The sequence below is a fragment of the Salmo salar genome, chromosome 02 (genome assembly GCF_965601325.2).
Source record: "Salmo salar chromosome 02, fSalSal1, whole genome shotgun sequence".
Lineage (NCBI taxonomy): Eukaryota > Metazoa > Chordata > Actinopteri > Salmoniformes > Salmonidae > Salmo > Salmo salar.
The window spans coordinates 42582190-42595030 of NC_138292.1; the positions used below are offsets into that span (position 1 = coordinate 42582190).

General features: G+C 40.2%; 1 protein-coding gene and 1 long non-coding RNA gene across 5 annotated transcripts in view; both read left to right on the forward strand.

Annotated features, from left to right (window-relative positions):
• The first annotated feature begins 1142 nt into the window (after positions 1-1142).
• On the forward strand, positions 1143-2370 carry LOC106584642 (uncharacterized). The gene is made up of 3 exons (XR_001323793.3): positions 1143-1710; positions 1826-1904; positions 2032-2370. It is a non-coding gene; the product is annotated as an uncharacterized LOC106584642 (long non-coding RNA).
• A 1583-nt stretch (positions 2371-3953) lies between these two features.
• LOC106583242 (type II inositol 1,4,5-trisphosphate 5-phosphatase) overlaps positions 3954-12841 on the forward strand; it is a 31717-nt gene continuing 22829 nt past the window's right edge. Inside the window, exons 1-6 of one of the 4 annotated variants that reach the window (XR_006761158.2) lie at positions 3954-4261; positions 5163-5242; positions 5346-5443; positions 5551-5580; positions 5671-5781; positions 8399-8542. Coding sequence is in view for 3 of the 4 variants with exons in the window: in XM_014167185.3 (XP_014022660.2) it covers positions 4205-4261; positions 5163-5242; positions 5346-5443; positions 5551-5580; positions 5671-5781; positions 8399-8542 (520 nt within the window). In the remaining variant the exon portion in view is untranslated. Of the gene's footprint in view, positions 4262-5162; positions 5243-5345; positions 5444-5550; positions 5581-5670; positions 5782-7407; positions 7839-8398; positions 8543-12123; positions 12262-12841 lie in introns of those variants that run through there. The other 3 variants (XM_014167185.3, XM_014167187.3, XM_014167189.3) reach the window with 3 other exon arrangements.

The window sequence follows — 12841 nt, forward strand, 5'->3', positions numbered from 1 at the left end:
TGAAGATTTGGTTCAGTTTGTTGCATAATCAATAGTTGATGAGGATGTCAATTATGTGGTAATCAGCTTGGGAGAGTTATGGGCCAACCTCCTTCCTGGACATGTCTCAGGACAGCTTATCCAATAGAGACCAGTACTCTCAGTCCGAAGACATTGACTACCTAAAGGGTATGAGTTCCATCTCTGTCTAGTGTGGTACTTGATCTAATTTGCTGAATTTGGTATTGGATTGGTGTGACGCATGCCTCTAGGAAGAGGGAACGCAACACCCTGCTACAACTCAACTCCCCGTGGAGTGAAAGATGAATGGGATTGTAGGTGCGGGTAAGGATGACAAAGGCAGAGAATTTACCGTTCACAGGGAATTTATTCCGTCACACGGTAATTTTGGAAAAAGGGCTGGATGGAACCAAAGCAAAGAAAGTTCAAGTTAAAGAGCCCCCTCTCCTACTTTACCTACCCACAACTTACCTACCTAGCGCACTAACCAAAATACAGGGGATGGTCCGGCCAGGTCTTACCTAGTGTGCATAGACAAAGTACATACTCTGGTATATTTATGCCCGCAGGCCTCTTGCCTAAGCACTCCCAAGGTGCCTTCCCCTTCCCCCCTGGGAACAAATGAAACCGAATACAAACAATTTCAATAATCAAAAACACTGCGTCCTATGGGGACACACATACCTTAGAAGCAGCAGCTACAAAATACTTAACAAAAACCTGTCTCTGAGCAACAACCAACACATTACTGTCACGTCCTGACTAGTAAAAGGGGTTATTTGTTCTTATAGTTTGGTCAGGACGTGGCAGGGGGTATTTGTTTTATGTGGTTCAGGGTGTGTTTGTGTATGTGTTCATGTAGAGGGGGTATTTGGTTTATATGGTTCGGGCTATGTATTTAGGTAGAGGGGTATTTGATTTATTAGTCCAGGGTTTTGGTTATTGTTCTATGTTAGTTTTTCTATGTTCTGTCTAGGTGTTTGTATTTCTATGTTTTGGTAATGGGGATTGGGGCCTTCAATTGGAGGCAGCTGTCTATCGTTGCCTCTGATTGAAGGTCCTATATTTAGGAGTGTTTTTGTCATGGGATTTTGTTGCTGTGTATAGCTTTGTGCCTTACCAGCCTGTTCTTTGTCGTCGTGTTTTTGGTATACGTGTTTGTTTTGGTTTTCCTTCTTTGTCCGTTAATAAAAGAAGATGAGTATACATTTTCCCGCTGCGTCTTGGTCTAAACCCTACGACACCCGTGACAATGACATAACCATCAGCTCTCTCTCCTAACAAAGGAACACTGGATTTTATAGCTTCAGAAGAGGTCGATAATTGAAGACAGCTGTATCTCCTGACGAGAGGGCAGGGTCAGATCTCCAATCGTTGATGGGGCCGACCAATCAGCTGCTTAGAATTTCCGGAAGCCATCCTGAAACACACACATACAAACAAAACCACAACACAGAAACTGGGGAACTTAACAATTGGTTTGTTTCAGTGTGTTGTTCCACTCTCTTTACCATCTGACACTTTGTCCCTGTTGATCCACATACCTACCCTGCTTCTGGAGACCCGGGGAGTCTCCTGACCAGAGGGCTTTGACTCCCCAGGAACGTCTTCGCCACTCTGGGTTGACCCAGTCCTATTGGTCTGAGACCACTGATGTCTGCTCCCCTAGTAGGAACAAGGAGCTCCAAAGTAGCTCAAACCCCCTCTTGGGTAAGATCCATGCTGCTTAGTCTGCTAAACTTTGAATATTGGTAAATTAATTTTTCTGGTAAATTGCTTGATCCACTCTCTTTACGAGCTATTGTTTTCCCCTCTTGATCTACAGATTGGGTCTTGCCTCATTTGAATGCCTGGAGCCAATCGTTCCAGTCTGGTTATGATCACTATTTCAACCCTGGCTACCTGTCAGTTACGAGTTCTACCTCTGTCTCGTGTGCTAGTTTGCTTAATTTGTCTAATTGGCTTGATTTTGCATTGGATTGGTTTGTTTGAGTATTGTTTCACTCTCACGTTGTCCCTGTTGATCCACAGAGCCACCCTGTGTCTGGACTCCTGACTCCAGCAGAGCAGGGAGCCCTGAGCAGCCCAACAGCCCCAGGGAGACTCTTAACCAGAGGGCTTGGACTCCCCAGGACAGTCCCCGTTGCTTTTTAACTCCTGAGGATGATGTGTTGTACTAGTTAAATAAAATGTTACATGTCAACAACCACCAGGTCCTTCCTGGAGTCCCGGGATATTTCCCGATACTCTGGCTCCACCCACAGCAAGCATTCTGAGACAGCCACCTGAAATGTATGCTCTACTATTACAGGTAGCCTAGTGGTTAGAGCATTGGGCCAGTAACCAAAAGGTTGTTAGATCGAATCCCTGAGCTGAGAAGGTAAAAATCTGTCGTTCTGCCCCTGAACAAGACAGTTAACCCACTGTTCCTAGGCTCTCATTGTAAATAAGAATTTGTTCTTAACTGACTTGCCTAGTTAAATAAAAATATTACTTAGGAGGAACTGAGAAATATGTGGATCTCAGATGTATGTATGCTCTGCATTCACTAAGGAGGACCTATGGCACCTCTGGAACACAGATACACGTAAGGGCTCTTAGGGTGTAGTGTAGTATGATTTCATTTATTATTATAGTGTCTTGCATCTTCAGGATGCCCAGCCCACATATGCTTATAAGACTCTGCAAATTAAAAATAAAATAATATATGCACACAATAGGCAACATACTGTCCATTCACTTATAGTACTTTTTTGTTGTTGTTTAGAGATCCTTACATTTGTGTACTGCTTTGTTTTCTTCATTTTCATCATCTAACACTTTGTCCCTCGTGATCCTCAGCCCAGGACTTCAGATGGGCTTTGCCTCTCCAGTTGAGATCTCTGCATTCCTTCAAGAGACTGAGAGTTGAGTCTCAGTCCAACAATAGGAAGAGGTGCCACTGCCTGGGGTGTGATGCAGAGGACTGGCCTGCCAGCAAGAGAGCCAGGAATGAATGTCCAATTGGCTCTCATGGGGCCATGAGGCACATTAATAGAACACAAAATAGGCACCAGAATAGAGCTGGGCCACAGTACAACAAGACATTCATAATAAAATATTGTGACATTTTTTTCCTTAGATTTCTTCCTGAGAAATGCTATCCAGTACAATAACTACAACACTTCAATCCAATGCAGGATTATTTTAATAAAAAGGTCAATGTTTTTTCCGATTAAACTACAAAATGATTGTTGGCTAGGCATGGCTACACAATACTGTCCAAATGATATAATAATTTATCTTTCTTTTGCCTGATGAATAAGCTTTTGATATGTGTGTGAATCAGGATTGGGGAGTAAATCATTTCATGTAATCCAGTTACATGTAATCTGATTTATTTATTTTTTTTACCTGTAATCAATTACATTAACACCAACAAATATTGTAATCGTATTAGAGCTACTTTTCAAAAACTAGATGATTAGTACTTTTAAATTCAGCAAGGATGTTTGCATACAAATACATTATAACACCTTTATGTATTCTCAATGACATTACATTTAGGATTTGAAGAAAGGTGCAAGTTTTAGTTTGTTCCACTTTAGCCAGTCTGACCAAAAGTCAGAGACCACTACTATGATGACACACCAAATGCGTTTGACCACCCTTTTTGTCTTCTTCTAACGCCTCTTAAATTAAAGTAATCCAACAGCAACTGAAAGTATTAAAATGACAGTGAATTTGGGTAATCCAAAAATGATATTACTGATTGCAATTTTGGACAAGTAATTTAACAGACTACATTTAGAAAGTAACCTATCCAACCCCGGTGTGTATGAAGTAGATAGCACATCTACAATGTAGTATTACAACTGCATCTGTCCGATTAAACAGTGAGTAATCCGATTAATATTTCCTCAAACGACAGCCAAAACATGACGTCAGTTTTAGTTGCTGAAATCTCTGCGTGGCAGGTCCACAAACATCTCGGAAAAAAAGGAATAAGGACGTCTAAAAGAATATGGAATCATGTCAGAACACGGCAATACACTTTTACGCACTGTGAAAGCAAAAATGTGGTCGGATTTGTTGTTTTGTGTTCTCGATAAGTAGGTGGTCTAGCCCAACTTTGTGAGAGAAACGATTGGACTGTGTCTATTCTCGCTTCAATCTGTATTTTGTGGGAGTGAGAGAGTTTGCACGAAAGTAACGGTTTTAAAAAATGGATCAATCCTTCGCAATTCAAGAGATTTTGCCACAAGACGAAAATTGCGTCATAGTATCCTTTATAGTGCACACTAAATGTTTTTTGTATCACTCCGATGTTACGAGTGCGTTATCTAAAGGCTGATGTTTGACTTACTTTGGAAGAAGACAATGTTTCATTCCGACGTAGCCTACCGGCAGTTCACCCAAGGCGAGGCCGTGGAGTTTGTTTGTCAAGGCCTAATAGGCTATACGTGTGTGTATCTTAATGTGGTGATATTTTATATATTTTATTCAATAGTACAATTGTTTGGATTTAATAGGCTTTGAGTATAAAGAAAAGTTATTGCTAATTGCTTAATGAAGACATTGGTGCTGCTTTTCGATTGTAAAACAAGTGTAACACTAGTATACGCCCTTATGTTATGCTATGGACATTGTGTTTCAATAGCTAGGGCTGACTGGGGATTTGTGAAGAGCAGAATCAACAACCTCTGCATAAGAAGGTGTTAAAGTTCACAGTTAGCCATTGTTATGTAAATGACAACTGAAAAGTACCAGTCACCTGGCTTTGGCCCCAAGTGAGAGCAGGACTGCTGGAGCCATGGCCAATGAGACACAGGTCCCTGGCTAAGTAGATGGAAACAGAACAGTTTGAGCTTTTTGTGTACAATATGATAGGTCCTCCACTGGGTGGCAATCTTATACAAGCTAATCAAATTCAATTGTATTTGTCACATGGGCCGAATCCTTAACTGTAGCCTACTGTAGACCTACATATTTTCCAGACATGAGATTTTTTTTATAGCAATGACTAGGCCTCTGCTCTTTGAAGGTACATGATGCATAATGTTTTTCCCAATATATAAAAAAAACGCTTTTCATTTTGATATCAACACTTGTGTAGGCCTATTTTCAAGTGTGACATTGTGCAAAAATCTATGCAATTCCCTTAACCAGATTGTTGTAAACATGCTGTTCAATGTCTTGTCTATGTGGACAATGTCACTGAAAGCAGACTATTGGGTTTGGTGGAGCGCACCAAGGAACATGCGTGAGTTGAAATTGATGCTCTTCCACCAGACTTATGAAATATAAATGCTCTGAAAAATGCATTACACCTGCCCATAGTAATGTTCCACCTTTGTTTCCTATAGGCTGTTTGTTTTTACCCATAGAAGAATGGCGATAACTGGTGAAGATGTCACGTTGTATGACATTTTTCCCATCTCTAATGACTTTGCGGTTGTGGAAGGTATGAAAAAGTTAATGGATTGGTTTTAACTTGATTATTATAATATGCACTGAGGTGAAGGCATGGGCCTCATAATGCATTGTAATAATATGTTATTCTTTCCTCAGTGTCCTCAGCAGATGAACCCTCTTTTGTGGGTGAGATTTCTTTTTTTCCCTGGGTCAATTTCCCTCTGGTATGTTCATAGGGCCAAGTTATTAAATATATGTTACATGATATTTATATAGGTGCAGACACTAGAGTGAGGCTGAACTTCCAGGATGGGGAGCTGGAGGTGAGGCTTCCCTTTGGCTCCCACTCTCGCCTTTTCCTCAGTGAGGTCAACAGAGCCTGGAGTGGTAAGACATGACTTACTTCTCCATAAATGTATCACAAGTGTTGCATCCAAATTATTTCTCCTGAAGTATACACCTGGTCACTACTTACCACAAATCTATAAGCATTGGATCGGTGGAGGCATGGGCAAGAGGGGGTTTCCACCATATTTCTTAAACCAGTAATTTCCTTTCAAATCAGTGAGGGGAAGTGAACAGGTGCACACTTTAGAAGGAAGGATAAATAATTGGGACATAACCAAGTAAAGGGTCATGCACACCATTACAAAAACGAAATCTTCTTATTGGACAAGCACAGGTAGTTCCTCCCTGTTTCAGTCTGTTTTCCTCTGGTGGGGGCCTAATGAACACGACCGTGGTTTACTTGTTTATGTTGCAATAATAAAATCTGGCCAGTAATTTGAGATGTGTGCTCATTTCTGTATGACATATAATTTAATATATGCCACTTAATATATGATCATTTCAGTGCAGTTGCAAGTGAACTGCCCTAAAATAATGGATTCAAATTTTATTCTCAATTTTAGTCATTCGGTAGATACCGGATCACATAAAACACTTTTCTTTTTTTTTGCCAGTAAGTTTATTTCATGTCATGAACTACTAGTAGGGCTCCTGAGTGGCACGGCGGTCTAAGGCACTGCATCTCAGTACAAGAGGTGTCATTGCAGTCCCTGTTTCGAATCCAGGCTGCATCACATCCGTCCGTGATTGGGAGTCCCATAGGGCGGTGCACAACTGGCCCAGTGTCGTCTGGGTTTGGCCGGGGTAGGCCATCATTGTAAATAAGAATTTGTTCTTAACTGACTTTCCTGGTTAAATATAAAAATAATATCCAGGTAAACAATAGGCCTATAGCAAATGCAGCATATGGCATTTGACTCAATGAGCCCAATCAGTCCTCCATGACAACAAAATCATAAACAACAGAAGAATTATTTGGCTAATCTATACTTTCATATTTCCAAGTCCTATTCTTGAAGATCAAGGGGTATAACATTTATTGGAATCACTGGAATTCTAAAAAACTTTGGTCTTTAATGTAAAGATATAATTTAATCGTATTATTATATGTAGTAGAAAGCAATGGTTTAGAATGAAGCCTAAATAACCAACCCATAAAGTAAAATCCATATATGGCCAGCTATGTAAACTTTAACATTGATTTATCCAGCAATAGATGTCGTTCAATTGGTAACATACATTTTTGTCTTCTTCTAATGCCTCTTAAAGGGAAAGTAATCTAAAAGTAATGGAATGTAATCAGATTACGTTACTGAGTTTGGGTAATCCAAAAGTTATGTTACTGATTACAATTTTAGACAGGTAACTAGTAACTGTAACGGATTACATTTAGAAAGGAACATACCCAACCCTGACAATCACATATTTTTTAACCATAAGTATATTGTGTTCTGTATGTACTTGTTGCTACTCAGAAAAATGGCAGATGGTTCAGAAAATGTTCAGTTGACAACAATAGCCTTAATTCAAGTTGATAAAAGCACAAGTGATGTAATAGATGGGCAAAGACACACCACAAGTTACACAAAACTCTAAAAAGAAGGGAACCAGTTCTCACTTCACCTATAAGACAACAGCCAAATGTGATGCATACTTGAGAGAGAGAGAGAGCGAGCGAGAGAGAGATGGCATCAGAGAAAGAGAGCAAGTGAAAGAAGGAAAAGAGACTGTGGAGGCTCAGAGTTTTAGTGCTGTGTGCTCTTCCTGTGTAGTATATGTCTGTTGCTATTTAATATTTCCTTCCATTTGAATTATATATTTGCATTCGGCTTTTACGTGTTTTTTTCCTGTTCATCTCAATCGGATGAGCCACTGGATTCGTTGAGAGACAGAGTCCACTTTGCTATGCATGTGTCATTTTTGGCATTAGCTCACTACTTTACCAAATGGAGCTCTTAAATTTAAGATGGAGGACTAAAGTTCTTTTTTAAAAAGGGCCACACTCACTTTTACTCTGTGAGAGGAAACAGTGATGGAAAGGTTTGGTAACCTGGCAGCTATTGTTGTGAACAGGAAGAATGTGAGAAACTCGCAAGGTAAGCAGAAAAGTAACATCTTTGTACAAGTGTGTCGTCTTATTGAAAGTAAAATAGCAGAGTGAGTGATTTTGGTGCGATAATATTCTCAAGGAAGCTCAGATGTACGTGTAAGAGGAAGTGTCTGTGTGTTTGTGTGTGTGAACCACATGAAAGAGGGAACATAACTGAACACCTTTTTCCAACCACACAGTAACAAAAGTTTTTAGTCAACAAACAATTGTAAGACAACCAGCTCGTGAGAATGTGAAGTAACCTGCCCCTGAATCACTTTCTACTTTTGAGTACCTATTTGAATGAAGCAAATGCTGTGGGTCATTTTCAGTTTACTGTATTATTGATAATTATCCTCATTGTGTGTTCTGTGAATCGCTGCTGAGGATCTCTTGGAATTGTTTCCTTATCATTGATGCTCCTCCAGCTTCTCCACTTCTATGGAGCATTGGAGCAACAAATATAAACCATTTGAATAGCAAAGTATGTTTATAGCCTACAATTGAAATGGCATATTTTTGATTTATGTAAGTGCCTTTTTCATGCTTCCCTTTTTCCTCGTTCAGATGTTTGCAAGTCTCCCAAGGAAGCGCCAAAGTTTGAGTGGCTCCACAAGTACCGCAAAGCCTCCAAAGGCCAAGGTGGCGTCAAACAGACCCTTGCACCCTTGGGAACGACACACACCAAGATCAGCCAGCATAAGAAAACAGGTAAGCCAACAGCCCTCTTTGTGTCCCTCTCAGTCATATCCCTCTCAGTGTGGTAATATCTAGCAAATTCGTGTTGCTGGCAGCTGAAAGAAATTACAGGCCTACACTAAGAAAGCACATGATTGATAATTAACCATGATTCTTGGATCATGATAACTGTATCTGATCCAAAGCCTAGGAGGTGCCCTCCAAAGTGACATCACAAAGCTATGTCATTTCTTATGGTTGTGTGACATGTCTCTTGTTGATTACATTTACATTTACATTACATTTTAGTCATTTAGCAGACGCTCTTATCCAGAGCGACTTACAGTAGTGAATGCATACATTTCATACATTTTTTCTCTCTGTACTGGTCACCCGTGGGAAACGAACTCACAACCCTGGCGTTGCAAACACCATGCTCTACCAACTGAGCCAAAAGTGGCATTATTAAAGTGACTAGTGTTCCATTTATACGTTTCACCAAATTCGAGTGGCTTACCTTAAACAAGTGATTTTCTTAACCACATTCTTTTAAAGGACTTGTTTTACATAGTTATTTTGGTCACTGAGCTTAATGTTAATTTTCAGACATTTTCAAATATTAAAATGTGGAGTCCACGCTGATTTTGTAGTGACCTATCACTTTACATGAGCTAAGGGAAAATACCTACGGGCAGGCACTCAGGCTTTTTCGCAAAAAGAAAAGAAACCATCCCAAAATAATCATCCCAATGATATGACAAAGTTCTAATGAGGAAATACTGTGGTTTAACACTGCTTAAAAAAAACGGAAATCTCTTACTGTCAACCTAACCAAATATGGTTTCGAATGACGATACACTACATGGTCAAAAGTATGTGGACACCTGCCTGTTGAACATCTCATTCCAAAATCCCGTTCTGTCAGCCACTTCGCGGCTGAGCCGTTGTTGCTCCTAGATGTTTCCACTTCACAATAACAGCATTTACAGTTGACCGGGGCAGCTCTAGCATGGCAGAAATATGACAAACTGACTTTTTGGAAAGGTGGCATCCTATGACGGTGCCACGTTGAAACGGGTCATTCTACTGACAATGTTTGTCTATGGAGATTGCATGGCTGTGTGCTCGATTTTATACCAGTCAGCAACGGGTGCGGCTGAAAAAGCCGAATTAACAAATTTAAAGGGGTGTCCACATAGTGTATGTAGTAATTGCTTCTCCAATAGAAATCCCCGATCACGCTTGTAGGCGATGTGATGGCGACGTTGGCTAGCTAAGCTCATGCACAGAAACGCTTCACCAGGTCTAACGGTCGTCTCGCACCGAACTGGGCATGTGCATTTCGTCAAATCAAAGGCGCTCCTTCGATATAAAGTTGTTTTTGATGAAAATGAAAACGGGACAGTTTGTCACGTTCAAGAGGTTGTCGTAATAACATGCACAGCTACTTAAGACACTGGGGCGAATCTAGGTCGTGGCTTTAGATGTAGACTATTTATTTTACAAATTGTTTAAAAAAAAAAAAGTTGATGTTAGTTGGTCTTGTTCAACCTTGGGGAGAGTCACAACATTATCTTCCATGTTGGCTTTAAGTCTAGAAAAATTATTTCACAATGGATCTATCTTCACACTGTGAGAAAGCTATCGCACTGGTGTGCCTGTCAGTGTCAGCCAATGTCAAAGGAAGCTATTTCCTCTGGCACTCCCATTGATAAGCAAAGTGCCCAAACCTGTACATCTACATGCTATTTGCAATGTTGATTTTGTTGTTGTTGTTGTTGTTGTTGTATCTATGGTTGTGTGACATGTCTCTTGTTGATTACATTTACATTTACATTACATTTTAGTCATTTAGCAGACGCTCTTATCCAGAGCGACTTACAGTAGTGAATGCATACATTTCATACATTTTTTCTCTCCGTACTGGTCACCCGTGGGAAACGAACTCACAACCCTGGCGTTGCAAACACCATGCTCTACCAACTGAGCCAAAAGTGGCATTATTAAAGTGACTAGTGTTCCATTTATACGTTTCACCAAATTCGAGTGGCTTACCTTAAACAAGTGATTTTCTTAACCACATTCTTTTAAAGGACTTGTTTTACATAGTTATTTTGGTCACTGAGCTTAATGTTAATTTTCAGACATTTTCAAATATTAAAATGTGGAGTCCACGCTGATTTTGTAGTGACCTATCACTTTACATGAGCTAAGGGAAAATACCTACGGGCAGGCACTCGGGCTTTTTCGCAAAAAGAAAAGAAACCATCCCAAAATAATCATCCCAATGATATGACAAAGTTCTAATGAGGAAATACTGTGGTTTAACACTGCTTAAAAAAAACGGAAATCTCTTACTGTCAACCTAACCAAATATGGTTTCGAATGACGATACACTACATGGTCAAAAGTATGTGGACACCTGCCTGTTGAACATCTCATTCCAAAATCCCGTTCTGTCAGCCACTTCGCGGCTGAGCCGTTGTTGCTCCTAGATGTTTCCACTTCACAATAACAGCATTTACAGTTGACCGGGGCAGCTCTAGCATGGCAGAAATATGACAAACTGACTTTTTGGAAAGGTGGCATCCTATGACGGTGCCACGTTGAAAGTCACTGAGCTCTTCAGTACGGGTCATTCTACTGACAATGTTTGTCTATGGAGATTGCATGGCTGTGTGCTCGATTTTATACCAGTCAGCAACGGGTGCGGCTGAAAAAGCCGAATTAACAAATTTAAAGGGGTGTCCACATAGTGTATGTAGTAATTGCTTCTCCAATAGAAATCCCCGATCGCGCTTGTAGGCGATGTGATGGCGACGTTGGCTAGCTAAGCTCATGCACAGAAACGCTTCACCAGGTCTAACGGTCGTCTCGCACCGAACTGGGCATGTGCATTTCGTCAAATCAAAGGCGCTCCTTCGATATAAAGTTGTTTTTGATGAAAATGAAAACGGGACAGTTTGTCACGTTCAAGAGGTTGTCGTAATAACATGCACAGCTACTTAAGACATTGGGGCGAATCTAGGTCGTGGCTTTAGATGTAGACTATTTATTTTACAAATTGTTTAAAAAAAAAAAAGTTGATGTTAGTTGGTCTTGTTCAACCTTGGGGAGAGTCACAACATTATCTTCCATGTTGGCTTTAAGTCTAGAAAAATTATTTCACAATGGATCTATCTTCACACTGTGAGAAAGCTATCGCACTGGTGTGCCTGTCAGTGTCAGCCAATGTCAAAGGAAGCTATTTCCTCTGGCACTCCCATTGATAAGCAAAGTGCCCAAACCTGTACATCTACATGCTATTTGCAATGTTGATTTTGTTGTTGTTGTTGTTGTTGTTGTTGTATCTCGTTAGATTTTCTCCTGCAACTGAAACATAATTTTCATTATTTCATGCGAGGCCTACCCATATGCAATTTCTTTATGCATGTGTAATGCATATCATTTCACATTAGTTCAAACATTGGTTGACATGGAAATAATTGTAAGACTGTATTTGGCCGACATAAACGCTTTATAGTTGTGTAAACTTTTGTACTGAAGATTTTTTTTCATTTGCCACTTACCAGAGACCGTCCAATGTTTTCATGGTTGATTAGTTTGGTCTGTGGCACGTTTTCACTTGCGCGAGTGCGCGTGAAAAAAAATGTATTCTCAACATTCCTTGCACGAACAGGTCCTTGGACATTGCACTGCACATAATGCGTGGAAGCACTACTTGGAGATGTCTAGGGTGATTAAAGACACTGGTATGGGGACATGTTTATGATTTACTGGTATATTTAGATGGTATATTTGCTACCGCAGTCTGAAACGCAAGTAACTTTTTTATTTTTATGCAGCAGTGCTTTTTCACGTTAGCTAGCTTAGCTAAGAAGCTAACTTCTGTTAGCTTTTGTTGCTAGCTCTACTTTCTGCCTCTAGCTAAATATGCACAGATTAACGTTACTTGTCATTCCTTGGTTCATGTTAACACATTGACAAAATGATATGTAGCTAGCTAGCTAGCCAGCGTATTAGGTGAAATAACTATATACTCTAGTTAGCTAAGTGGCTTTCTTTATGTGTATGTGTTGAGCAGAGTTGTGGTTTGGAACAAGCGCACTAGCTAAGTAATTACCATGTCAATATTATGGTTTGTAAAGGTTCGCCATCTATATTTGTAAGCTAGCTAAACTAGGGCATATGCTGTACGTTTGCGACAGTTCATCTGTCATTGTGTCCTGATTTGGGTTTGGTAATGCACCATGCAAACCTGACGTCCAGCAGCTTTGGGATTTTCACTGTTTTACCTGTCGCAGTATCTGTCAACTGAACGTGTAAAGCTAG